The sequence below is a fragment of the Ailuropoda melanoleuca genome, chromosome 6, assembly GCF_002007445.2.
Source record: "Ailuropoda melanoleuca isolate Jingjing chromosome 6, ASM200744v2, whole genome shotgun sequence".
In the NCBI taxonomy this organism is placed as follows: domain Eukaryota; kingdom Metazoa; phylum Chordata; class Mammalia; order Carnivora; family Ursidae; genus Ailuropoda; species Ailuropoda melanoleuca.
This window is the reverse complement of record NC_048223.1, coordinates 76774856-76802643: the sequence shown is the minus strand read 5'-3', so window position 1 is coordinate 76802643 and position 27788 is coordinate 76774856. Positions and strand designations below refer to the sequence as shown.

The window sequence follows — 27788 nt, the reverse complement described above, 5'->3', positions numbered from 1 at the left end:
TCTCCACACCCTTACCAGTACTTGTTATTGTCATTTTTTTTTAACATAGACATCCTAATGGGTATGAAGTGGTATTTCATTGTGATTTTGGTTTTGGCTTATATTTCCCAAAAGAATATGATGTTGAACATCTTTTCATATGCTTATTGGCCGTGTGTAATCTTTGGAGAAATATCTATTCAAGTTGTTTGCCCATTTTTAAATTGGGCTGTTGTCCCTTTGTTGTTGAATTGTACTTTATATATTGTGAATGCTAGATTCTTATCAGGTGTATGATTCGCACTTATGTTCTCCCATTCTGTAGGTTGTCTTCACTTTTTTGATAACACCCTTTGATACATAGTTTTTTTTATTTTGATAAAATCCAGTGTATCAATTTTTCTGTTGTTATTTATGGTCTTGGTGTCATTAAGAATCCACTGCCAAATCCAAGCTCATTAAGATTTACTCCTATGTTTTCTTCTAAGAGTTTTATAGTTTCAGTTCTTAAATGTATGTTTGTGATCCATTTTGGTTGATATTTTATGTGTTGTGAAATAAGGTTCCAAATTCATTCTTTTCCATGTGGCTATCCAGTTGCTTAAACATTTGTTGAAGAGACTTCTTCTCCCATTCAATAGTCTTGGCACCCTTGTTGAAAATCAATTGGCCACAGATGTGTGGGTTTATTTCTGGACTCTTGATCCTATTCTGTTGATCTATATATCACTTCTTATGCCAGTACCATACCATTTTAGTTAATGTAGCTCTGTATCAAGTTTTAAAATCAGGAAGTATGAAGTCTCATATTTTGTTCCTTTTTAGTATTACTTTGCACATTCACTCAACCTGTAAATCTATTTGGGAAATATTGCCATCTTAACAATAGTAAGTCTTCCAATCCATAAACACAGGATGACTTTCCAATTCTTTAGGTCTTCTCTATTTTCTTACAATAATGTTTTGTAGTTTTCAGTGTAAAATCTTACCCTTGGTTAAGTTTTATCCTAAGTATTTTGTTCTTTTTGATGTTATTATAAATGAATTGTTTCCTTAATTTCATTTTTGATAATTCATTGATAGAGTCTAGAAGAATTTTGAGAAGTACGATAGAGAAAGCAAAAATTGCCTCGAACAGACTTAGTAGAAATCTGGATTTGAAGGATGCTGTAGAAGAGGATTTAGAAGGAAATAGGGAACATGTTATTAGAAACTGGAAGAAAGGAGGTGCTTCTTATTTAGTGGAAGAAAGCTTAGTGAAATGGTCTTCTGTGGTCAAGTGGATGGCAGGACTTTTAAGTGATGACTCTGGTTATGTAGCTGAGGAGATTTCCAAAGTGTTGAAGGTGAGGCCTGATTTTTTTTCTTGCTACTTAGAATAAAACATGAGATGAGGAAGAGAAAGTGAAGGAAAAATTATTAAATATAAATAAATCAATACTTGATGATTTTGAAAATTCTTTATCCCTAGATGGCAAAAGAGTTTAATAAAAGAAGGCTATCAGACTCTCAAAATTCAATTGGCAGGAAGCAGTCTGATAAAACTACTTAGCTGCACACATGTACTACATTTTATGAAAAAGGAAGGATGACTCAGAGGGTAAAACCAAGAGCCCAGGGCACGTGGGTGGCTTAGTCAGTTAAACATCTGCCTTCAGCTTGGGTCATGATCCTGGAGTCCCGGGATCAAGTCACGCGTCGGGCTCCCTGCTTAGCAGGGAGTCTGCTTCTCCTCCCCTCACCCTGCTGTCGTGCTCTCTCTCATTCTCTCTCTCTCAAATAAATAAAATCTTTAAAACAAACAAACAAGAACAAAAACCAAGAGCCCAGAGGTTGGAACAGAGCTGAGAGGATTATTTCTAGGATTGGAACTCCCAGTATTTTCCCAACTGGACTTCAGAATTGCTATGAACCTTTTTTTTACCTTCCATTTCTGAACGTATACCCCTTATCTGGAATGTCTGTGATCCTTTCCCTGGCCCACTATTATATGTTGGGTATGCTGGGGTAAGGTAAGTTTTCTCTAAGAGTGGAATGGCTGGATTATATAGTTAGATGTTTATATACCTGTGTATATTGCCTTTAGTTTCACAGGTCCATAGATGGAAAGGAATTGTGTCCCAGTAGCTTTACGTAATGTATTACATCAGGAACTTTGTTCATATCAGGGCCTGATTTAAATGATAATATTTTGGACTTCAGAGCCAATGCTATAATAAGATGAGTTTCTTGGAAGCCTTGGGAATTGAATATATTTTGCATGCGGGAACGCATGAGTCATTGAGGGCCAGTGGAAGGATTGTAATAGATAAACTCTAAAGTGGCCCGTCTGTGATTCTTACTTCTCGGTGTTCACACCTTTGTGGAATCGGCTCCCTTTGAGTGTGACTTGACCAACAGATGATGGTAAAAGTGATGAGATGTCACTCCCATGAATGTGTTATGTTATATAAGCTTCTATTTTGCTAGCTGACTAGCTCTCAGTCTTTCTTGCCGGCTTTGAAGAGGAAAGCTGCTGTGACTCCTACAGCTACAAGAAACTAGATGCTTCTAAGAACACACAAAAGGGGAAGTGGATCCTTTCCTAGTTGAGCCTCTGCATGAGAACCTAGCCGTGGCCAACACCTTGACTGCAACTTTGTAAGATCCTAAGTAGAGGACTAGCTAAGCCATTCTTGGGACTTCTGACCCAAAAATCTGTGAGATAATAAATGTGTGTTGTTTGAAACTGCTAAGTTTACAATAAATTTTTTTGTGTAACACAGGAAACCAAAACAATTCTTAGAAAGCTAAATATACATTTACCATATAATCAGACCATTCCATTCCTAGAAATTTACCTCAGAGAAAAGGAAATGTATGTTCAAAAAACTCTTAATACAGTAACTTGCAGACCAGCTTTATACGTAATAGTCCCAAACTGAAGACAATACAAATGTCCTTGAACTGGTAAATGGATAAACAGATTATGAAACAATGGAATAGTTGTTAGGAATAAATTGCTGACACACAATTACATGGAAGAATCTCAAAACAATCATGCTGAATGAAGGGAGCTGACAAAAAGTAAATACCATGATTCCATTTATATGAAACTCTACAAAATAAAAACTAAATTATAGTGACAGAAAGCACATTTGTTGTCACTTGGAGATGGTGGATCAGGCAAAGCAGAAGGGAAGGATTACAAAGGTCATGAACTTTTGGGAGTGATGGATCTGTTCATTATATTGACTGTTTTGTGGTTTCATGTTTATATACATAGGTGAATTACCAAATTGTACACTTTAAATATGAATGGTTTATTGTGTACCAATTATTCTTAAGTGAAGCAGTTTTTAAAATGTATTTGCCACTTGTACATGTTTTTTTCTCACAAATAATTATATTCAAAGAAAATACAGTCTAGTCATCATAGAATGGGCCTTGTTACTCATCTACTCATTCTCAAGTATTTTCTCAATATCTGTTAGTGTCTGTGGGAAATACAAATATGAATCTTTTATATTAATGAAGCATATAATCTGATAAACTAGTTAGTTAGGCTTTGGAAATCATAAACAATTATTTTTTTATATTGTTTTCACAAAGATCCTTACCAGAAGCCAATCCCTCCCAATGACTACGTGTCAGCTGCTCCATACAGCTCAGAACCTTGCTCCACACGTCGTCAAACACATAAGCAAGGACATCCTCTTTCATGCAGTAAAATGGAGCAATGGGAGGGTACCCTAATTTCTGTTTCTCTGGAGCTGCTTGTAATTTCTTTCCTTGAAACCCCTCTTCCCTGTAACAGAAGCAAATAAGACTTCATGGTTATTCTTTACTGAGTGTTCACCACTGTCCTTTGTGCTTCTTAAAGAGTGTGATTTGTGTGCCCTTCCCCACCACTGGCTCAAACTGTATGTTAGCAGATGTGTTAAGTTGCCTTGTGACCTAAGGGAGTTCTCAACAGAGGAGACTGAATTTCCCTGTTTATTTCCACCTCACCCCACTACTCTACCAAAACAAAAACAAACAAACAAACAAAAAAAGAACAAGAAAAAGAAGACTGAGACTCATTAAAAGTTTTTAGCTTTAAACAGATAAACATTGTCAATTGATCACTAAGCCATGACAAGCATACAGAAATAATCTCTCTGTTGTAATTGGATACCATTTAGGTTAATATTAATCTAACAGCTAAGGATGGACATATAACTGTGCCACATAATTACTTGAGGCAATGAATCATTAGAAAATAGTATACTTTTACTAATCCAACTAAACATTTGGTAATTGGCTGGAAAGGAAAAGGAAGGGAGCCCAACAGCACAAGAAGCTACTCTGAGGCTCTTCTGGAGACTATGTATCTATCTGTAGGCCAGAAACTCTGAGTTAGCCAAGCCTTCTCTTCTCTGTCAGGGAGTACAAACAGCCCCAGTATTTTGGGGGCGCAAAACTCTAGCTGACAGATGTACTTCCTATGATAGATGTATTATAAATTATGTATTATAAATTAAGACAAAGCAAATTCTAGAACACTCAGGCTACGAAGAAATATTTTAAGGCCTCTACAGTGAAAATTATCCCTAGGGTAGCAGAGTTCTCAAGAATTAAATGGGAAGCTGTGAGCAGGAAAGAAGGATGCTAAGATATTTATACAGGGCAACTAACGACTTTCTCCTCTTCTCCTTTCCCCCAGGAAGAGTTGGCTGGGCATTAAGTGGGAGAGAAGGCTAATTAGTGTTAATTGTATTTAAGTTTATGTTTCTTATTATAGGAGATAACATTTTCATATGATGAAAAAATTCAAATTACACAGAAGGAAATGTATGTATGTAGTGAAAAGTAAGTTTATATCTCTGTCCCCCAGTCACCATTCCCAGAAGCCAACATTACACTTTGGTCCATAGAAATAGTTACATTATACACATGCTGCACCTTGGTCTTTTACTTAACAATGCAACTGGTCCTTGATCCGTTTTAATACAGATCAATATGCCTCTTAAAAAACAGCTGCAGAATATTCCATTGGATATACCATAGCATATCTAACTGGCCAGTTACTGATCAACCAACCTTTTGTTCTTATAGTCAGTACTGCATTTAATATCCTTATACGTAGTTCGTTGGCTACATGGGCATTATATCTGTAGGATACATTCCTATAAACAATTATTGAGTAAAAGGGTGCATGCATTCCAATTGGAAAGATATTGCCCACTTTCCTCTAAAGAGGAAAAATCTCCAGTGTTGAAAAAATATGCCTTTTTTTCCCATTCAAGGAATTATCAAACTTCTTTATCTTTTTCTCTGCCAGTCTGACAGATAAAATAGTATCTCATTATAGTTTTAATCTGCATCACTAACTGTGAATGAGATTGAATTTTATTTCCTTTATTTAAAATCCATTTTCTTGGGGTGCCTGGATGGCTCAGTCAATAAAGCGTCTGCCTTCAGCTCAGGTCATGATCCCAGGGTCCTCAGATTGAGCTCCTCATCAGGCTCTCTGCTCAGTGAGGAGCCTGCCTCTCCCTCTGCCCCTCCACCCCACTCGTGCTGTCTCACACACACTTTTTTCTCTCTCTCTCAAATAAATAAATAAAATATTTAAAATAATAATAATAAAATCCATTTTCTTGGGGTGCCTGGGTAGCTCAGTCAGTTGAGCGTCCAACTCTTGGTTTCAGATCAGGTCATGATCTCAGGATTGTTGAATTGAACCCCATGTAGGACTCCATCCTCAGTGCAGAGTCTGCTTGTCCCTCTCCCTCTGCTTCTCCCCCTGCTTGCATGCTCTCTCTCTCAGATAAAATCTTAAAAAAATAAAATCCATTTTCTTTTTATGTGAACCATTCATGTTCTTTGCCTGTTTTGTCCTTGATATTTTTCTTGTTGGTGCACATATTAAGGAAATTAAGTCTTTGTGTATGTATAAACTGCAAATATTTTGCCAGTTTGTCATTTGTCTTTTGAATTTATGAGGTTTTTATGTAGAAATTTTATTTTATGTAGTTTTTAAGAATTTCTTAAATGACTTATAGATTTTGAGCTATGGTTAGTTAGAAAGGCGTTCCCTATTCCAAAATTATTTTTTTAAAAAACAATCTTTCATATTTTATTTTCTTCTAAATTTATATGATTTCATTTGTCACATTTAAATTTTTTATATGTGTGCAATTTATTTTATGTAAAGAATAAGTTAGGAACCTTATTTTTTTAGATGGTTTTTCCATGTTGCATCAAAATCATTTGCTGACATTATCATATATCCTGATTTCGTACAGGTGTTTTGGTTTATTTCTGGGCCCTTGATCTTTTCCATTAGAAACATTCTAAAGGTTCAACTACTCTGTCATTTTTAAATCAATATCTCAGTGGTAATTCTAAAGGGAAGGCTGACTTTCTAAAAATCTTCCTATGTTGGGGTGCCTGGATGGCTCAATTGGCTAAGCATCTGACTCCTGGTTTTGGTTCAAGTCATGATTTCAGGGTTGTGAGATTGAGTCCTGCATTGGGTTCTAAGCTCAGCACAGAGTCTGCTTGAGATTCTCTCCCTCTGCCCCTCAGCCACTCATGCGTACACACTCTTTCTCTCTCTCTAAAATAAATAAAATCTTTAAAAAAAGATCTTCCTTTGTTACCTGAAAATTAACTTGTATTTATCAGGAAAAGGGAAAGAAATGCCTTTAGGATACCTATGATGCATTTAAATCACATTTTAAATTAGTTAAACCAACTTTATTTTTTATAAGTCAAACCAAGGGAGAAGACCTTTGATTTGAGGAAAAGGAAGAGACATTAGAGATAATTTGACCTAGGCCAGATGAAGCAAAGAGGAAGGGGGGAGTCTCTAGAAAACCAGAAGTACATACTTAGGATTCTCTTGCAACAATGAGCTAACTCAGTGGTGTTATGTATAGAAATCTGGGTTATGTTTAGCTGACACTAGGATTGTCTACACTGAGCACGTGAGTAAGCATGGCTCAGTAGGAAACATGGTAGGAACTCCAGCATCATGTGACACAATATTAACTAGACCTAACTAGGCCTCATTGCCTAAAATGAAATTCTCACTTCCATATGTGTTGCTATGACTATCAATTCTGGAAATTTTGAAGGCTTAGAGGAATAGCTTAAGAGGTTACTATTTCAGAAAGGAAGCATAGAATAATGAAGAGAGCACTGGATTTAGTATAAGATAAATAAGGTTTTAGGTTTCAGCTTTACCTCAGACAAATCATTTAACCACTCTGATTCTCATCTATCCTATAAATAATATCTATGTCACAGGACTATTGTCAGAATACAATAAGAAAGGATATAAACAAGCATTATTAATTGTAAAGTCTGTGCTAAGTATAAGGTTTTATATAAACTGTATATACCTTTCAAACAGGATTTATGTAAACAAAGTTCACACCTCTTCAACTAGGTTCTTTTGAAGAGTTTCAGAGTTTTTATGAGTTAACTGGTGATGATTTACAAAAGGTAATATCAAATTACATGAAGAAAAAAAATTAACTCAATTTAAGATGTTTAATCTCAGGAAGAGGCAAATGACATGTGCCAGAAGAAAATACAGAAGGAAGTCTGGTACGTGGAAGCAATAGGAATTTGTATCAACTAAGCACGTGAACTCTAGATACCTGAGAAGTAATAGGAAATAAATAACCAAGTGACATAAATCTAATTATAGGTAATATTGGCAGTATAATTTAGAAAAAAATAGATATTAATAAACAAAATAGGAGGGGAGTAAAAAGCTTAAAAGACATAATACTCACATATCAGTGTGGTCGAATGCTAAGTATTCCTCTATTATTCCTTCAGAGAAGATTACACAGTCTTCCTCTTCTCTTTCTATAGAATACGAGCTAGTGGATTTGGCAATGGAAGATGTTTTATGAGCATAAGAAGATGAAAAATGTAACTTCTTTCCCCTAATACCAAATCTGGGAGAGGAAAAAGCAAATATTAATTATGTATAACATCAGCAGTTCTTAGAGCAACTCAGTCATACAAGTTTCAGCTCAAAATCCATTGTCCTGCTGACACCTTCCTGAACTACTCTAAGCCTTAATACCTAGTATTTCTCAAAACAGAAAGAAAAAACGCTAACCATAAACCTACTCTGCCTAGATGTATTATGCAGTATTAAATACTGCTTGCTATCTTTTCAGATGCAACAGCTAGGGCTATAAGATAAGTTTAAAAAAAATCTAAGAATAACCAGTTAGAATGGCTAGTATCAAAAAGACAAGAAACAACTAGTGTTGGGACGCCTGTGTGGCTCAGTTGGTTAAGCGTCTACCTTCAGCTCAGGTCATGATCCCAGGGTCCTGGGATCAAGCCCCGCATTGGGCTTCTTGCTCAGTGGGGAGCCTGCTTCTCCCTCTGCCTGCTGCTCCCCCTGCCTGTGTTCTCTCTCTCTGATAAATAAATTAAAAAAAAAAAGAAAAAGAAAAAAGTAGTGTCGGCAAGGAGGTGGAGAAAAGGGAACCCTTGTGCACTCTTGGTGGGAATATAAATTGGTGCAACCACTATGGAAAACAGTACAGAGGTTCCTCAAGAAATTAGAAATACTACATGACCCAGTAATTCTACCACTGAGTATTTACCAGAGGAAAATGAAAACATTAATTTGAAAAGATATATGCCCTCCTATGTTTACTGTAGCATTATTTACAATAGCCAAGATATGGAAGCAACCTAAGTATCCACAGATAGATGAAAGGATAAAGCAGATGTGGTATACATACACAATAGAATATCACTCAGCCATAAAAAGGCTGAAACTTGCCACTTGCTATAACATGGATGGATCTAGAGGGTATAATGCTAAATGAAATAAGTCAGGCAGGAAAAGACAGATACCATATGATTTCACTTAAATGTGGAATCTAAAAACCAAGACAAATGAACAAACAGAACAGAAACAGACATAAATACGGAGGACAAACTCATGGTTGCTCAAGGGAATGGGATTGGCCAAAATAGGTAAAAGGTATTAAGAGGTACAGACTGCCAATTATGCAATAAATAAGTCATGAGGTTGATAAGCATGGCATAGGGAATATAGTCAATAATATTGTAATAACTTTGGTGGCAGATAGTAACTATACTTACCATGGTAAGCATTTTGTAATGTATGTAATTGTCAAATCACTATGTTGTACGCCTGAAACTAATATTTTATATTCAACTCCCCCACAATAAAAAGTTAATGAAAAAATTAAGAATATTTATTAAGAATTACAACTTTCAGTTACCTCAGGAGGTTATATGCTTATTTCAGTAACTCCATCATAGTCAAAATGCATATTCCTTAATTAAGGGCAGGATTTACTTTGGAGAAAGCCAGTCAAACCTGAGCAATAGTTTTTTTGTTTTTTTGTTTTTTAAAGATTTTATTTATTTATTTGACAGAGATAGAGACAGCCAGCGAGAGAGGGAACACAAGCAGGGGGAGTGGGAGAGGAAGAAGCAGGCTCACAGCAGAGGAGCCTGACGTGGGGCTCGATCCCATAACACCGGGATCACGCCCTGAGCCGAAGGCAGACGCTCAACCGCTGTGCCACCCAGGCGCCCCTGAGCAATAGTTTTTTAAAATGGCTCTGTTTAACCAAATATTAGATTTAACCATTGTATATTTTGTGTTATTCTTCACACTTTTTTGTACCTTAGGTATTTTTTAATGGGAAAAAAAAGAATTTAAAAAGGTTTTATTTTTTAAGCAATCTCTATATCCAATGTGGATTGTACGTATTTTGCCTAATCATGTATTGCTCTGGTAGTAATATTTAATTTGAGTCGTTTTCTTGTGAGAGGAAAAAAGTCATGGCACTTTATTCTCCCACATGCATGGAGGATAAAATGACTTTGCTAGGTTTTTAAACAAAGAGTTTAATTTGGAGCCAGTCCATCTAGGTGGAAGTCTTCATGGAGGTAATCACTGCAAGACCCTCAAAAGTGGTTGAGAGGAACAAGTGGCCAAGAGCTCCTTCCTGACCAGGATCTGGAAAGTACAATTAGCCACTATCAGCTCCATTTCAGACGAACCTTATTATCCAGTGGACCTCTAGAAAGGACTGAACTAGAGGAAATTTACGTGAAGATGTGATTTCATGATGCCAAAAGGAAGAAAACATAACTTAGTATACCAGAAAGGAAATAAGACTGCATGAACTTGCAAGTAGAACTGAAATACCTCCATGGCTTTGGAGAGCTTCAGAACTCTTTATATCTTAAAAAAAAAATCTGATTTGTAATAAGCTTAACTGGCCCTTGCATTTAAAAGAGTGGTAAAAAAGAAATCAAAGAAAATGAAAACAAAGGCTTTAATTTATAATGAGTGATACAAGGGAGGTAGGCTTAGGACAAATAGCAGCCATACCATACCAACTTAACGATTTTTGAAAATTAAATTTTCCATCATAACCATTTTAAACTGTACATTTCAGTAGTGTAAAGTATATTCACATTGAGTAGCAGATTTCAAAAACTTTTTTTATCTTGAAAATCTGAAACCAATACCCATTAAATATTAACCCCCTCCCCTCCTCCTGGCAATCACCTTTCTACTATCTATGATTTTTGACTACTCTAGATATGTGATGTGAGTGGAATCATACTGTATTTGTCCTTTTGTGATTGGCTTATTTCACTTAGCACAATGTCTTTGAGATTCATCCATATCGTAGCATGTAACAGGATTTCCTTCCTTTTACAGCTACGTAACATTTTATTGCAAATACGTATCACATTTTCTTTAGCCATTCATCTGTTGATAGACATTTGGGTTGTTTCTGGGTATCTTGTCTATTGTGAATAATGCTGCAGTGAACATGGTTGTGCAAATACCTTTTTCAGATCCTGCTTTCATTTTGTTGTTGTTGTTTTTTTGGATACATATAGCTGGGAGTGGGATTGCTGGATCATATGATAACTCTATTTTTAGTATTTTAAGCAACCTCCATACTGTTTTTCACAGTGGCTGCACCATTTTACATTTCCACTAAAAGTGCACAAAGGTTCCAATTTCTCTGCATCTTTGCCAATACTTCTTATTTTCTGTTCCATTGATGGTGGCCATCCTGATGGGTGTGAGGTGATCTTATTGTGGTTCTGATTGCGTTTTTTTTATGATTAGTGATGTTGAGCATCTTTTCATACGCTTGTTGACCATGTATATGTCTTCTTTGGAGAATTGTGTATTCTAGTCCTTTGTTCATTTTTTTTTTAAGATTTTATTTATTTATTTGACAGAGAGAGAGAGACAGCCAGCAAGAGAGGGAACACAGGCAGGGGGAGTGGGAGAGGAAGAAGCAGGCTCCCATCGGAGGAGCCCGATGTGGGGCTCGATCCCAGGACCCTGGGATCACGCCCTGAGCCGAAGGCAGACGCTTAACGACTGAGCCTCCCAGGTGCCCCTTTGTTAATTTTTTAATTGGGTTATTTTGTTGTTGTTGGGTTGCAAAAGTTCCCTTATATCCTGGATGTTAAGCCCTTATCAGATATGTGATTTGCAAATATTCTCCTCCATTCTACAGGTTGCCTTTTCAGTGTATCAACTGTTTCTTTTGATGCTTAGAAATTTTTAAGTTTGATGTAGTCCCATTTGTTTATTTTTGCTTTTGTTGCCTATGCTTTTAGTGTCATATCCAATAAATCATTGCCAAATCCACTGTCCTGAAGCTTTTCCCCTATGTTTTATCCTAGGAGTTGTATAGTCTTAGGTCTTATATTTAGGTCTTTAATCTGCTTTGAGTTAATTTCTATATATGGTGCAAGGTAAGGTTCCAAATTCATTCTTTTGCATCTGGGTACCTAGTTTTTCCAGCACCATTTGGTGCCATTGTGTAGTCTTGACACAGTTGTTGAAAGTCATTTGGCCATTACACAAAGGTTTTTCTATTCTGTGCTCTCTATTCTTTTAGTGGTTTTCAAGGATTATAATTCTGCATATAGTCATACACTTTAATATCTTAGTAGGTACTATAGTTAGCTAATTTTTGCTGAGTTATGTATTTAAACTAAAGGTAGACAGCTCCTTATGCTAACTTGAAACAGTAAAGTGCATAATTTTTTTCAAGTGGAAATGTCCTTAAACTCATGTTCTCATGGTCCTTTTTTTGCCTATGTTTTCTCCTTATGCTGCCACTGTCTTCTGTTATGCTCCTGGAATTCCATTTTGACCTAGACACCAATATTTGTTTTGATTGATAACATTGTTTTGCAATCACAATATCAATGTATACATAAATTCATGTTCATATCACTTAGTATCATATACATACGTTATGCTTTAATTTAGTAAAAAAAAAAAAAACAATGTTGAATGCTAACCATGTTGTAATCACTGGTGCTAGGTGTTAAGAAATACAAAGAAGAAAATACTGTACTTTTGTCTTTTTTATTGTACCACTTTTCTCTGGCCCAAGACTCAAGAATAGAAACTGGACCAAACACCTTGTTTAGTACATGTAGTACATCTGACATTAAAGAAAGCCACTGTGGGAGGTTTAATGAATGAGAGAGAGAGAATGACAGAAGGCAATGATAGAAATGTAGGCTTTAAGTCAGCTTATGTATAATTTTACATTTTTATCTTAAATTCAGTGGGAAGCTATTGAAGATTTTTAAGTGGGAGACAGAAAGGATCAACCCTTAATTTTAAAAGGAAAATCTGATATAATGTTGAGTGGCAAGAGTGGATATAATTTGAAATGTTACTTTTGTAGAAAGTCTCAGTCATTTATAAGCCTCATTTTATGGCAGATTGATTTGTTAAACTGAAAAAAATCATACCTCCATAGTTCCTACAACAAAAAGTGGTAAAATAGCGACAGCACCAAGTTACAGACCTTCACTACCCAAATTTTGTTCTCAAATACTATTAGCCTCTGAACAGCAGTAGTTCTCCTTAAATTTCAGCTGATTCTATGTCTTGAAGAAAAAAATTAAAGATGGGCCTGGAACATCCTACTGTAACCACAACACAAGGATACAGTCAAGACAAAAACAAAGGAACTAGCTTGATGGCCAAGTTGTAACAATTTGAGCATCAATAAGAATGATGATTAATTAAAATATATAAATGTTTTTAAATGCTCTGAGTTCATAATGGTACTCAAGAAAATAACAAGTATGGACAAAGTAGTGGTTACATGAAAGTAAATATGATGGATTATGTTTGTTATTGCTTTCCATTAAGAAGTGGTATGTTAACAAAGCTGGGTAATTTGTTTCATCTAGGTATATGTCTGTGTATGAAGTACAGATAGGTGTTTATCCGTATCGTAAATGAAAGTAATAATTAAAAACTGTAAGCAAATAGTCCAGAAAAGCAAATCCAAAAATAAGAAGGGCTAATCAGCAGTGGGGTAGCAAGTAGAAAGGAAGTTTGCAATGTTGCAGAGTGATTTAGTCAGATATCCTAAAAAAAGAGGGGCTAATTGCTCAGGCTTGATTACTTATTTCCTTGGAGATGAGTGTCTAAATGGACCTACTGCTTATAAAACAATAAGGCGTATATAAATTTTATACTAACATCAGGTAAATATAGTAATGACGTGACATGAGTTATGTAATTTTGGTCAGTGAGAACTAAAGAATACGTCATTTCTGTGGAAGACATTAGTTTGTAAAAATCTGGAAGTTATATAAAAAGAGTAAACTTAAAAAGGCTTATTGATGTAATACATGAGGTTTAAATTTAAAAAGAAAGCTCAGCCTAGTGACAAGAAACTTGAATTCAAATCCTTTGAGAAAAGTAAACAAATCCCATTCTCTAATTTAGTTGATAACCCAGGTCCTATAACCATAAACTGGTCTAATGCAGTAATGTTTTACTTTGTGGTCTTTTGAAATTACTACAAGTCCAAAAAGGCATCAAAACTACTTCTACTAAAACTCTTAGCAGGTGATTCAAATAAGTAAAACTACAGTCTTGGGGACAAAATTAGGAATAACAACAACAAAAGAATTAAAACTATGATATTTTACGATAGATTTAAGGGTAAACATAGGTTTTAAAACAATCCTATTTAGGTTTTTAAAAAATGTTTTATTTAAATTCCAGTTAGTTAATATACAGTGTGATATTAGTTTCAGGTGTACAGTATAGTGATTCAGCACTTGCATACATCTCCCGGTGCTCATCACAAATTCACTCCTTAATCCCCATCACCTATTTCACCCCCCATAACTCCTGTTTGGTAACCATCAGTTTGTTCTTTACAGTTAAGAGACTGTTTCTCTTTGTTTTGTTTTGTTTCTTAAATTCCACATATGAGTAAAATCATATGGTATTCATCTTTCTCTTAGTTCACTCAATATTATACTCTCTAGATCCATACGTGGCAAGATTTCATTCTTTTTTATGGCTGAGTAATATTCCATTGTGTATATATACACCACATCTTCCTTATCTGTTCATCAGTTGATGGGCACTTGGGCTGTTTCCATAATTTGGCTATTGAAGATAATGCCACTATAAACATCGGGGTGCATGTACCCCTTTGAATTAGTATTTTTGTATTCTTTGGGTAAATATCTCGTAGTATGATTTCTGGATCATAGGATAGTTCTATTTTTAACTTTTTAAGGAACCTGCATACTGTTTTCCAGGGTGGCTGCTCTAGTTTGCATTCCCACCAATAGTGCAGGAGGGTTCCCCTTTGGGCGCCTGGGGGGCTCATTTGGTTAAGCATCTGCCTTCGGCTCAGATTGTGATCCCAGGGTCCTGGGATGGAGTCCCATGTCAGGATTCCTGCTCAGTGGGGAGCCTGCTTCTCCCTCTCCCTTTGCACCTCCCCCCAGTCATGCTCGCTCTGTCTTTCTCTCTCAAATAAATAAAATCTTTAAAAAAAGAGGGTTCCCTTTCTTCATATTGCTTGTCAACACCCATTGTTTCTTGTATTGTTGATTTTACCCATTCTGATAGTTGTGAGGGAATAGTTCATTGTGGTTTTGATTTGTATTTCCCTGATGACCAGTGATGTTGAGCATCTTTTCAGGTGTCTGTTGGCCATTTGTATGTCTTCTTTGGAAAAATTTGTGTTCATGTCTTCTGCCCATTTTTAAATTGGATTATTAATTTTGGGGGTGTTGAGTTTTATAAATTCTTTATATATTTTGGATACTAACCCTTTATCAGATATGTCATTTGCAAATATCTTCTCCCATTCCATAGGTTGCCTTTTAGTTTTGTTGATTGTTCCCTTCGCTGTGCAGAAGATTTTTTTGTGATGAAGTCCCAGTGGTTTATTTTTGCTTTTGTTTCCCTTGCCTCAGGAGACATATCTAGAAAGAAGTTGCTACAGCCGAGGTCAAAGAGGTTATTGCCTGTGTTCTCTTCTAGGATTTTTATGGTTTCAGATCTCACATTTAGGTCTTTAATCTATTTTTTAAAAAGATTTTATTTATTTATTTGAGAGAGAGAGTGTGTGGACAAGTGGGGGGAATGGCAGAGGGAGAAGGGCGAAGCAGACCCCCACTGAGCAAGGAGCCAACGTGAGTCTTGATTCCAGGACTCCGGGATATGGACCAGAGGCAAAGGCAGATGCTCAACTGATGAGCCAACCAGGTGCCCCCTTTAATCTGTTTTGAATTTATTTTTGTGTATGGTGTAAGAAAATGGAATAATCCTATTTAGGTTTATTTTGCTGTTGTTTAAAGAGTCTGAGGTATTCAAAAGAATTAGCTATTCTAAATAATATACTGATACACCATTTAAGCTAATAAGCTAATAGCAGTTTAATTTCTGTAAAGAAATTAAGTTGTAATAAATATTACGTTTAAGAAAAAACACTTTTTCAAAATTTTTTCAAAAACTCTTTTTTAAAAAAGATTTTATTTATTTATTTGTCAGAGAGAGAGAGAGCATGAGCTCAAGCAGAGGGAGTAGCAGGCAGAGGGAGAAGCAGGCTCCCTGCAGAGCAAGGAGCCTGATGCAGGACTCAATTCCAGGACCCTGGTATCATGACCTGAGCCAAAGGCAGATGCTTAACCAACAGAGCCACCTGGGTGTCCCTCAAAAAAATTTTAAAGTGTGTTTCTCAGACCCCTAAATTTTTTTAACCCAGTCTATCTACACTTTATTTCAAGAAGGAAGTGACCGTACTTACAGATATATATAAATACAGACATAGAGGTGGATCTAAATAACAAAAATATCCTTAAACCCTAGGGAATGTCTTACTTTTCAAACAAAAAATTCTATAATAAAATTCTTATATGCACAAAAACTATAGTCAATCTTAACAGAATTTTCTGTGCTTTATTAAATACCAACAAGTAAAAAGTTTTTTAATCCCCTAGTATAACTGGCAGAATATAACACTTGCACATTTGAATACATAAATACTTACATATTAGAAATACTTACATAGTAGAATCTCTTTCTTGAGAAAGTGTTGCCTCATGTGAAGCTGAAACAACGGAAGGGGATCTAGGATACAGCCCATAACCTTCACTTGGAGTGATTATCTGCCTACCCAGAATCCTTCAAAATGAACAACATAAAGAGACAATTAAGCATCCTCACCTGTCATTCATACAAAATGTAGATATTTTTGGAACAAATCATCTGGCTCTACATAAAAGTCCAGTACATACTTAGTCTGATACTGATTAAGAATAATTCTTGAAAGAAAATATGAATCCAGAGTCTTATTAGAGGTATAGCTCTCTTCCAAAGAATGGAGATGGAAAAGATAAAGCTATAGCCTCCCACTGTTGAAAAAATCCAAGGAAACTGAGCAAACATTTGTAATTTTCCCTCCATCCTCTACAATAATCTTCATAAAATCTGCCAAAATGGATGAAAGCCAGTCCAAATTAGTGAAAACTATGAATTATATTCTTAAGAACATGATGCTTTATAAGTTTTAAGTATAAATTTTAAGTCATAAGTACAGTAATGTGGTTTCTGAGAAAAGTTTCCTAACAGCTTATGTCTGTTTTCAGGTATACATAAGAATTTTCTTGTAAACAACAGTGTAAACAAATACATTTTCTGACCCCCTTGCTCAAAAGAAGAGCTGTTTGGACAGCCATAATACACAGATCTCAGCTACTGGCATAGAAATTATTTTACTCAATTAGGACAACGTAGTGGTAGTTATGAAAACTCCAAGAGACTTCCTTCAACTTGAATTTCCTCTCAACTGAGTCTGTACACCAGATGGCCTTATTTACATTCATTAAAACCAAGCCCATAAAGATTTTAGAACAGAAGCTTTTTTGGATATCTACTTTTCAGGTTTTAGTGTTAGCTGTGAATACAGGCCAACCGTAGGGCTTCAATACCTGAGGTGAGGAAAGCTACATGTCCATTGTTGGCACTCTTCTTGTAGACTCTTAGTATGCACACTCAACTTCTGCTCATACAAGAGCTCGTCAATGGCTGTGAACATTGCCTGGACTTTTTCAGTGGCATTTTGATCAAGTTCCTAGAAGAAAATACCACACCAGAATATTTAGGTGAGTTTTTAAAATCGTAAAGTTTGAAAGCAATCAAATTTTGTTTTCAATACTTAATCCATTTGAAATACTGTTGAATTTCCATGAAAGAATAGTGAATTTTTGTATCTTAAAATATTCAGATTTCCTTTCTATTCCTATTTAAAGAAAATTTATAGAAATGTCTATTTTTTTAAAGTAACATTTTCTTCATCATAAAAATACTATGTTTATTGTAATCATTTTGAAAGATCCAGAAAAGTATGAAGAAAAAATTGAAATTACCAATAATTCTACCAAATATAATGACTGCTAATTTTAGTATAGTTGCTTGGTTCCAGTATTTTTTTAGAGCTGAAGATAGATAGTCCTATACATTTGACTCTTGAACAACATGGGACTTAGGGGTGCTGACCACCACCTCCCCCCACATGCATAGTCAAAAATCCATATATAACATTTGAGTCTCCAAAAACCTAACTGCTAATAGTCTACCAGTGATTGGAAGCTTTACCAATATCCCATATTTTATATATGTATTACAAACTGTATTCTTATAATAAAGTAAGCTAAAGAAAAGGTTATTAAGAAAATCATAAGAGAAAATACATTTACTGTACTGTACCGTATTGAAAAAGGACCAAGTGTGTATGTATTGCTTCATAGTCTGTGTTTTTCAGTTGACAGTTTCGGTTGTCCCTGCCCTCTGTGATTCTTTAGCAGCAGCCATACAGACGGCTATAAAATGTAAATCTGATCATGCTACCTGATTCTCTGCTTACCCTCTACTTCACCTGTATTTATGCACCCTTTTATATTCTGGTGGAAGAAAAGTTAAACCTTTTTAAAAAGTATAAGATAAGAAATCTGTATTTTCACTCCAAGAATGAAAATCAGCTCTACCCAATTAGAAAATTTTTGCTAAATACATATGAAGGTTAACTTTAAAGACTGTTGACCTTAAAAAAAAACAAGAGTGAGCTATTTTACAAGCAAAACAAGCTTATCTGGGAATAGCAGAGAAGTGGAACTGGGGACACGCTAACTGACAGCAAACCACAGGCAAGTCCGGAAAAGAGGAGAGGGGCTTGTTTTTCTGGTGAAAGGAGGAGGCTAGAAGGGGCTGTTATGGCTTCTAATTGGCTGAGGGTAGTGGTTTCTCACTGGCTGGGCTGTTGCTGGGTAGGAAGAAGTTCTTCCTTCCTTCTTTTAGAGTATATAAAATAAGCTTCTTCCTGTTGGGGAATGTGAGTTATGGCTTCTTATGGAGGGTGGTAGTGTTTATTTAATGTTTAATGACATTTCTTTTATTTATTTTCACAAGACTCAACACAAATAATATTCTTAAAAATTTCTTACCGTTTTCAAGCTCCTGGCGGGGGTACGATGGGACTTTACTAGTCTCAGTGAAATTTCTTATTTTTTTTTTTTAAGGAGGGTCAAAGTTCTTATTAGAGATGAGAATGGGATAATGTTGAGAAAGAAGTGACTAAGCACAATCTCCTAGCAAGATATATATATATATTTTTTGCATTGCATGCATTTTTTAAGAAATATTTAGCTCCAGTATAGTTATCAACAGTGCTATATTAGTTTCAGGTATACAATACAGTGATTCAACAATTCCATACATCACCCTGTGCTCATCATGACAAGTGTAGTCCTTAATCTCCATTACTCTTTCACCCATCCCCCAGCCATCTCCCCTTTGGTAACCATGTTTATTCTCAATAGTTAAGAGCCTGTTTCTTTACTAATTTGTTATTTTTTTCTATTAAATATTTATTTACTTAAATACTGTTCTTCTTTTTGTTGGTATTTGCTTGTTATAACTTTTCCCATTCCTTTATTTTCAACATTTGCGTGTCATTCTGTCTTTGACATGTTTATTTAAATAGCATGTAGCTGGAATTTTAAAATCCAATTTCAGAGTCTCTGTCTTTTATTAATAGGTAAACTTGATCTACTTTTACTTATTGTAATGTGCAATATTTGGACTTATTTCTACCATTTGTTTTGTGTTTGTATTTATCCTTCTTTTTCTTGCGTTTTTTATTCTCTTTTCCTTCTGTTACACTGCTTTCCTTATTCCCCCTATTAATTTGGAAGTTATTCATTATGTTTATATTTGTTAGTAGTTATACTTAAAATTTTAGCATCCATACTCCTTTATTTTTCTAACAAAGTCTAATTTTTTTAGCATTTCTGTCCTCCACTGAAACAAAGCAAGAACTTTGATCATTTTACAATATATACATATATCAAATCATTATACTGTACATCTAAAACTAATATAAAGTTATGTCAGTTATATCTCAATTTTTTAAAATAGGGGGAAAAGGGAGAACAAAGATATGAGCCATGTTGTGTGAGGATAGAATCCACAGAATTTGATGACTGATTTGATAAGAGAGATGGTTAATGAAGATGAATCTGAGCCTCTATGCTGGATGATAGAAAGGATGACGCTAGTATTAATAGTGAGCATTCATCAAATAAGATCTCCTTAACTGAGAATATCTCAGTGGTCTTTATACTAAGTAACCAATCAGTACCATATCTTTTTTTTTTTGTTTAACTTTTTATTTTGACCTAATTTCAGACTTAGTATCAGGTATCTTTGAAGTAAGAGAGGTAAACACTTGGGACTTCTCAGGAAACACTCTTACCAGTCCTTTTTCAAGTTTGTGCTTTGGTGTGTCATATCTGTATACTGTTGTCTTGCAGGCTTTCTCATATTTTTTTCTAAAAAATTGACAGTTTTTGCTCTTACATTTAAATTTATAATTTTGAGTAAATTTTCTATATGATGTGAGTTAAGAATCTAATTTCATCTTTTGCATATGGATATCCAATTGTCTCAGCAATTATTTATGGGGAAAAATACTTTCCCCATTGAATTACCTTGGCATCTTTGTCAAAAATCGATTGACTCTAAATGTAAGTGTTTATTTCTGGATTATCAGTTCTGTTCCATTGATCATTATGCCTATCCTTATGTTAATACCACACTGTTTTAATTATAGCACCATTTTATTAAGTTTTGAAATATGATAGTGTAAGTCTTCTAACTTTCCTCTTTTGTACAAGTTTATGCTTCTTTTGTTAAGTTTATCCCTTTTGTTCTATTGTGAATTAAATTTATTTTTTATTTTCATTTTCAGAGTTGTTCATGTACTAATGTATAGAAAGATTTTTAAATTTAGACACAATTCATATCCCATGAAATTCATCTTTTTAAGGTGTGCAAGTTAGCGGTTTGGGGTATATTTCCAGTGGTTTGTAGTATATTCACAATTGTGCAGCCATCACCAATACCTAATCCCAGAAAATTTCATCACCCTGAAAAGAAACCCTGTCTCCATTTCTCTTTCTACCCAGTCTCTGGCCACAACTAACCTACTTTTTGTCTCTGGATTTGCTCTTCTGGACATTTATATAAATGGAATCATATAATATACAGCCTTTTGTGTCTGGCTTCTTTCACTGAGCCTGTTTCGAAGGTTCATCCACAGTATAGCATGTATTAGGACTTCTTTTCTTTTTATGGCTGGATAATATTCTATTATGTAAACATGCCACATCTATAACTGATTTTTGTAAATTGATCTGATATACTGTGATCTTCCCAAAGTTATTTCTTTGTTCTAGCAGATTTTGTGGGGGCAGAAAGGGTATGAACTCTTCAGGATTTTCTACATCATGTCATCTGCAAATGAAGATAGTTTTATTTAGTCCTTTCCAATGTGGACACCTTTCATTTCCTTATATTAGCTTATTGCAGTGACTAGAACCTCCAGTACAATGCTGAATAAAAGTGACAAGTGGAACTGGATATTTACCCAAAGAATAGGAAAACACTAATTCAAAAAGATATATGCACTCCTATGTTTACTGCAGCATTATTTACAATAGCCAAGATATGGAAGCAACCCATGTGTCCATCTATATAGATGAATGGATAAAGAAGATGTGGTATATATATATCTTAAGTGCATGTCCACACGCACATGCACACATGCACACACACATACATACACAAATATTACTCAGCCATGAAAGAGAACAAAATCTTGCCATTTGCAAGAATGGATGGATCCGTGGATGGATCTAGAGAATAGAATACTAAGTGAAATAAGAGAAAGACAAATACCGTATGATTTCACTCATATGTGGAATTTAAGAAACAAAACAAAGAAAGAAAAAGAACAAATCAAGAAACAGACCCTTAACTATGGAGAACAAATTGATGGTTATCAGAGGGAAAGTGGGTGGGAGCGAGGGTGAAATAGGTGAAGCAGATTAAGAGTACAGTTATGATGAGCACTGAGTAATGTATAGAATTGCTGAATCACTCTATTGTACACTTGAAACTAATATAATACTGTATGTTAACTATACTGGAATAAAAATAAAAATAAATTAAATTAAATTTAAAAAAGTAGTATGTGGATACCCTTACCTTGTTCCTGATCTTAAGGGGAAAATATTCAGTCTTTCCCCATTACATACAATGTTAGCTCTAAGTTTTTTTAGATGCCCTTTGTCAGGTTGGTGATGTTCCTTTTTATTTCTAGTTTTTTGAGTATCATGCATGGATGTTGGATTTTGTCAAATGCTACTGAGATGATGTCATTTTTTGTCCTTCATTACTATGATGTATTAAATTAATTTTCTCATGTTTAATGAGCTATGAATTCCTGGAATAAATCCCACTTGGTCAGGGTAAAAATCCCTTTATGTTGCTAGATTTGGTTTGCTAATAATTTAAAGTTTTTGTGTCTGATTTTAAGAAGGATATTAATTTGTAGTTTTCTTGTGATGTCTTTGAGTTGGGGTTTCAGGCTAATAATGGCCTCATAGAATGAATTAGGAACTGTTCCCATTTTTCTGAAAGACTGGTAATGTTTCTTCTTTAAATATGTAAATCAATTGTAGAAATACAATTGGTTTTTTATATTGACCTTTTATCTTGTGGCCTTGTTGAACTCTATTAGTTCTAATAGTTTTGTTTGTTTTATGGATTCTATCGAATTTTTGCATACAGAATTCTTTTCTTGTGATGTCTTTGTCTGGCTTTGGTAGCAAGGTAATACTGGCTTCATGGGATGAGTTGGGAAGTATTCCTTCCCCTATTTTCTGAACAAGTTTATGAAAGATAGTTATTATTTATTCTTTTAAATACTTGGTAGAATTTGCCAAGAAAGCCATTTATGCCTGAGTTTTTCTTTGTAGGAATATTTTTAATTACTAATTTATTTAATTATTATAGATCTGTATGGATTTTTTATTTCTTTTTGAGTCAGTTTGGCAATTGTGTCTTTCTAGAAATTTGTCAGAATTATCTAATTTCTTGGCATGTAGTTCCTTATTACGTTCCCTTGGTCCTTTTCATTTCTGAAGAGTCAATAATTATGTCCCCCTTATTCACTTCTAATCTTGTTAATTTGTGTCTTTTTTCTTGATCAGACTACCTAAAGACTTGTCAATTTTGTTGAATTTCTTCAAAGAACCAACTTTTGACTTTATTGATTTTCTCTATTGTTTTTTGTTTTGTATTTTGTTAATTTCTACTCTAATCTGTATTGTTTCCTTCCTTTTGCTTGCTTTTTATTTACTCTTCTTTTTTAGTTTCTAAAGGTAGAAGCTCATGTTATTGACCCTTTTTTCTGTAGACATTTTTTTCTATTTTTAAAATGTTGTTATACATTATATTAGTTTCAGGTGTACAACAAGATTCAATGTTTGTATATATTGTGAAATGATATATTGTGAGGTGATCACAATAAATCTGGTTAAAATGTCACCATACATACAGAATTTTTTTTTTTAAAGATTTTATTCATTTATGTGACAGAGAGACGGCCAGCGAGAGAGGGAACACAGCAGGGGAGAGGGAGAGGAAGAAGCAGGCTCCCAGCCGAGGAGCCCGATGTGGGTGGGACTCGATCCCGGAACCCCGGGATCACGCCCTGAGCTGAAGGCAGTCGCTTCAACGACTGCGCTACCCAGGCGCCTCCCAGAATTTTTTTTCTTGAACTTTTAAGCAACTTTCAAATATGCAATACGGTATTATTAACTGTAGTCACCATGCTATACATTACATCCCCATTATTTATTTATTTTATAACTGGAAGCTTTTAAATATTGACTCCCTTCACCCATTTTGCCCATTCCCCAACTCCCATCTCTGGCCAACACCAATCTGTTCCCTGCATCTGTGAGCTTGATTTCTTTCCCCCATAGGATTTAAAGCTATTAATTTTCTTCTAAGCACCACCTGAGCAACATCCTAAAGATTTATATTGTTTTTCCCTTTTCATTCAATTAAAAATATTTTCTAATTTCCCTTGTAGATTTCTTCAACCCATCAGTTAATTAAAAGAGAACTGCTTAATTGGGGATATCCCAAATTTCTTGGTATTGATTTTTTTTTTAAGATTTTATTTATTTATTTGACAGAGAGAGAGAAAGCCAGCGAGAGAGGGAACACAAGCAGGGGGAGTGGGAGAGGAAGAAGCAGGCTCCCAGCAGAGGAGCCTGATGTGGGGCTTGATCCCAGAATGCAGGGATCATGCCCTAGCCCAAGGCAGACGCTTAATGACTGAGCCACCCAGGTGCCCCTCTAGGTGTTGATTTTTAACTTAATTCCAGTGTGGTTGGGGAACATACCTTGTATAGTTTTAGTCCTCGTAGAGTCATAAGACTTGTTTTATATATACAGAATATATACTATGCTGTCCTTGGATAGACTGTTAAGTCAAGTTGGTTAATAGTGTTGTTTCAGTCTTCAGTTATGCTTGCTGATTTTCTGTCTAGTAGTTTTGTCAAGTATTGGGAGTAGGGTATTGAAATCTCTTGCTGTAATTGTTGTGTTGTCTGTTTCTCCTTCACTTCTGCCAAATTTTACTTCATGTACTTTAAGGCTTGATTCTTAGATATGTATATATTTGTAATTGCTTTTTCCCTCCTAATGAATTGGCCTTTTTATCATTATGAAATGTCTTTTTGTTTCTAGTAGTATTCTGTTTATTTTGTCTGCCTTGGCTTTTAATTTCTGTGCCCTTTCATGATCTCCTCTATATTTGCGTGCTGCTTGGATATGTGGAGAGTTTATTAGAGCGCTATGACTATCTTTTTTTTTTTTAAGATTTAATTAATTTATTTGTCAGAGAGAGAGAGGTCTGCCACAGGCAGAGGGAGAAGCAGGCTCCCCGACGAACAAGGAGCCTGATGCGTAACTTGATCCCAGAACCCTAGGATCATGACCTCAGCCGAAGGCAGACGCTTACCTGACTGAACCACCCAGGTGTCCCAGCACTATGACTATCTTATTTCCCAGATCTCCTTGATAAATTTCTGGATAGTCTGCCAATTCATTTTTTTGCCTAGCCTCGAATAAATCCACAGACCATCTGAGCCACTATTTTACCTCGTCTGTATGCCACTGAGTTTGCTACTGTTATTGATGATGGCATTGGGTATAGAGTTTGTCCAAGTTCCATTCCTCTCTGGTGGTTAAGCTGCTAGTTATCATAGCTCGTCCCTTTGTAGAACAGGCTCTCATTGTTCTTAACATATGGTTCTACTGATTTTCATGAATAACTGCTTTGCTGTTTTAAGTAACTTTGATCAATTTCAGGGTCCTGAAATAGTTGCTTTGACCATTTTATCGAGTTTTATTGCTGCTTTTGGGGAAGAGAACTTGTCAGGCTATTCATTCTGCCATACTAGAAGTCCCACCTCATAATTTTCTTATATTATATGTTTTTGTCAGGTTTTAGGCCTCAGTGTTATGCTGGCCTCATAACATGAATTAAAAATGCTCCTATTTTTTGGGAAAAGTTTGTGTGACTGTTGTTTCTTCCACAAAAAATGCATAATAGATTCAGTACTGAAACCACCTAGGCCTAAAGCTTTGTCTAAGAGAGTTGTTTGATTCAGTTTCTTTATGAATTTTACAACTATTCAGGTTTTTTAAAGAATTTGTCCATATTATCTAAGCTGCAGAATTTAGTGGCATAAAATTGTTCATACTATTAATATTCTTTTAATGTCTGTAGGATTTGACCTGATCTTTCCTCTTTCATTCATGGTATTTATAATTTGTGTTTCCTTGCTTTTCTTGACCAGTATCACCAGAGGGCTTATCAATTATTAATCTTTTCAAAGGATCAACTCTTGGATTTGTTCATTTTCTCTTTTATTTTACCTGTTTTCTATTTCAGTGATTTTTGCTGTTCATTATTTCTTTCATTATTCTTTGGGTTTAATCTTTCCCAGCAACTTATTCAAAGTTGTATTCTTTCCTAAAATAGGTGTTTAAAGCTACAAACTTCCTTGTAAAAACTACATCAGCAGCATCTACATATTTTGACATTTTGTGTTTTTATTATCATGCAGTTCAAAATACCCTCTAATTTTCCTTATAATTTGGTATTTGGAAGCGTGTTAATTTCCAAATATTTGAGTTTTTTCCAGGTATCTTATTGTTACTGATTTCTAATTTAATTCTGTTGTGATCAGAGAATATACTCTGTGAGATTTAGTCTTTTGAACAATATCGAGACATTTACAGTCCACCATATAGTCTGTCCTTGTGAACATTACATGTGTGCTTCAGAAGAATATTTACTCTTTGTTGGGTGTAGCATCAGATCTTTTATATTTTTCCTGATTTTCTAATTGTTCTATTAATTACTAAAATCTTTAACAATAATTGTGAATTCACTGATCCCTCTCTTTATCAGTTTTCTTCATCCATATTGAAACTCTGTTAGATGTGTACTTATTTAGAATTGTTATGTCTTCCTGGTAAACTGTTTTATAGACTGAATTGTGTCCTCCTACGATGAATTCCTATGTGAATTCCTACACTGAAGCCTAACCCACAATGAGGCTGTATTTAGAAACAGAACTTTTTAAGAGGAAATCAAGGTTAAATGAGGTCATAAGCTCTTAACTGTAGAGAACAAACTGATGGTTACCAGAGGGAAGGTGGGTTAAATAGATGATGGTGATTAAGGAGTGCACTTGCTGTGATCAGCATGGGGTGCTGTATGTAAGTGCTGAATCATTAAATTCCACACCTGAAACTAATAGTACACTGTTATGTTAACTAACTGGAATTTAAATAAAAATTTGAAAAAAAAAATGAGGTCATAAGGGTGAGGCCCTAATCTGATAGGACTGATGTTCTTGTAAGAAGAGGAAGAGATACCAGAGATCTCTCCATCTGTACACATACCTAGAAGAAAGGCCATGTGAGGATACAGATTCTAGGAGGAGAGGCCTCACCACAAACCAGTCTGGATGGCACCTTGCTTTTGGATTTCTAGCCTCCAAAACTGTGAGAAAGTAAGTGTCTGGTGTTTAAGCACATAGTCTGTGGTATCTTGTAACGGCAGCCTGATCTAAGACAAATTGCCTCTTATCACTAGGAAATATTCTTTCTTAGGACAAACTGTGTTTTCAAGTTTACTTTGTCTCATATTAACATAATATTACACAGCCTACTGTGTTCATGATACATCTTTCTCTATCTTTTAAATTTCAACCTATTTGTGCCTATATATTTATAGCGCATTTCTTCTACATATACAGTTGAGTCTTTTTTATCCATTCTGACAATCTCTGCTTTTAATTGGAGTGTTTAATCCATTTACATTTGCTTTAATTGTTGACATGGTTGAGTTGAAATCTACCATCTTGCTGTTTCTTTTCCATCTGTCCCTTCTATTTTTTGGTCCTCTCTTGTTCCTTTCCTTTTTTCTTTTTCCTTTCCTGCCTCATTTAACAAATCAAGTATCTGTTAGTATTGCATTTTATTTCCCCAATTGGCATCTTAGCTTATTCTTCTTATAATTTTAATGCTTGCTCTAGAACTAATAATATGCATTCATAACCTATCAAAGTCTAGTTAGAGTCAATATTTTACCACTTCATACCTCTTTCTTCATACTTCCCATTTCTCTTGATACTTGACACTTCATAAATTTAATAACCTTAAAATAGTATAATTTCATTTACAGTCACCCATCCTTTCAGCTGTCTTTGCCTAATCTTTTACTTCTACATGTATAAATTCCATCTTGCATAAATAAGAAATCACACACACAAAAATACAGACTTTTATATTTACCCACTTATTTACAATTTCTGGTGCTCTTTATATCCCCCTGCCCTGCATATTCCAGTTGCTTCATCTTCCATGAACTCTGATCTCTGTTCCTCAGCACAATTTAATCACCTTGCCTTGTTTGGACTCTGGCTCACAAATCCATAGTCAGAAAATTAGCCCCACTCGGGAACCACGGTAAACAGGGGCTCTCACCTTATGGGTTTCCTTTCTCTCAGGGACT

The 27788-nt window shown here is 35.1% G+C and overlaps 1 protein-coding gene across 5 annotated transcripts in view; it reads right to left on the bottom strand.

The window, feature by feature from the left end:
* Positions 1 to 27788, bottom strand: part of FAM149B1 (family with sequence similarity 149 member B1) — a 75656-nt gene that overhangs the window by 33373 nt on the left and 14495 nt on the right. For all 5 annotated transcript variants that reach the window (XM_034662675.1, XM_002920388.4, XM_019800919.2 and 2 more), the window contains exons 4-7: positions 17275 to 17417; positions 16352 to 16468; positions 7749 to 7916; positions 3579 to 3766 (exon numbers count right to left, since the gene is read on the bottom strand). In XM_034662675.1, the coding sequence (XP_034518566.1) occupies positions 3579 to 3766; positions 7749 to 7916; positions 16352 to 16468; positions 17275 to 17417 (616 nt within the window). The remainder of the gene's footprint in view (positions 1 to 3578; positions 3767 to 7748; positions 7917 to 16351; positions 16469 to 17274; positions 17418 to 27788) is intronic.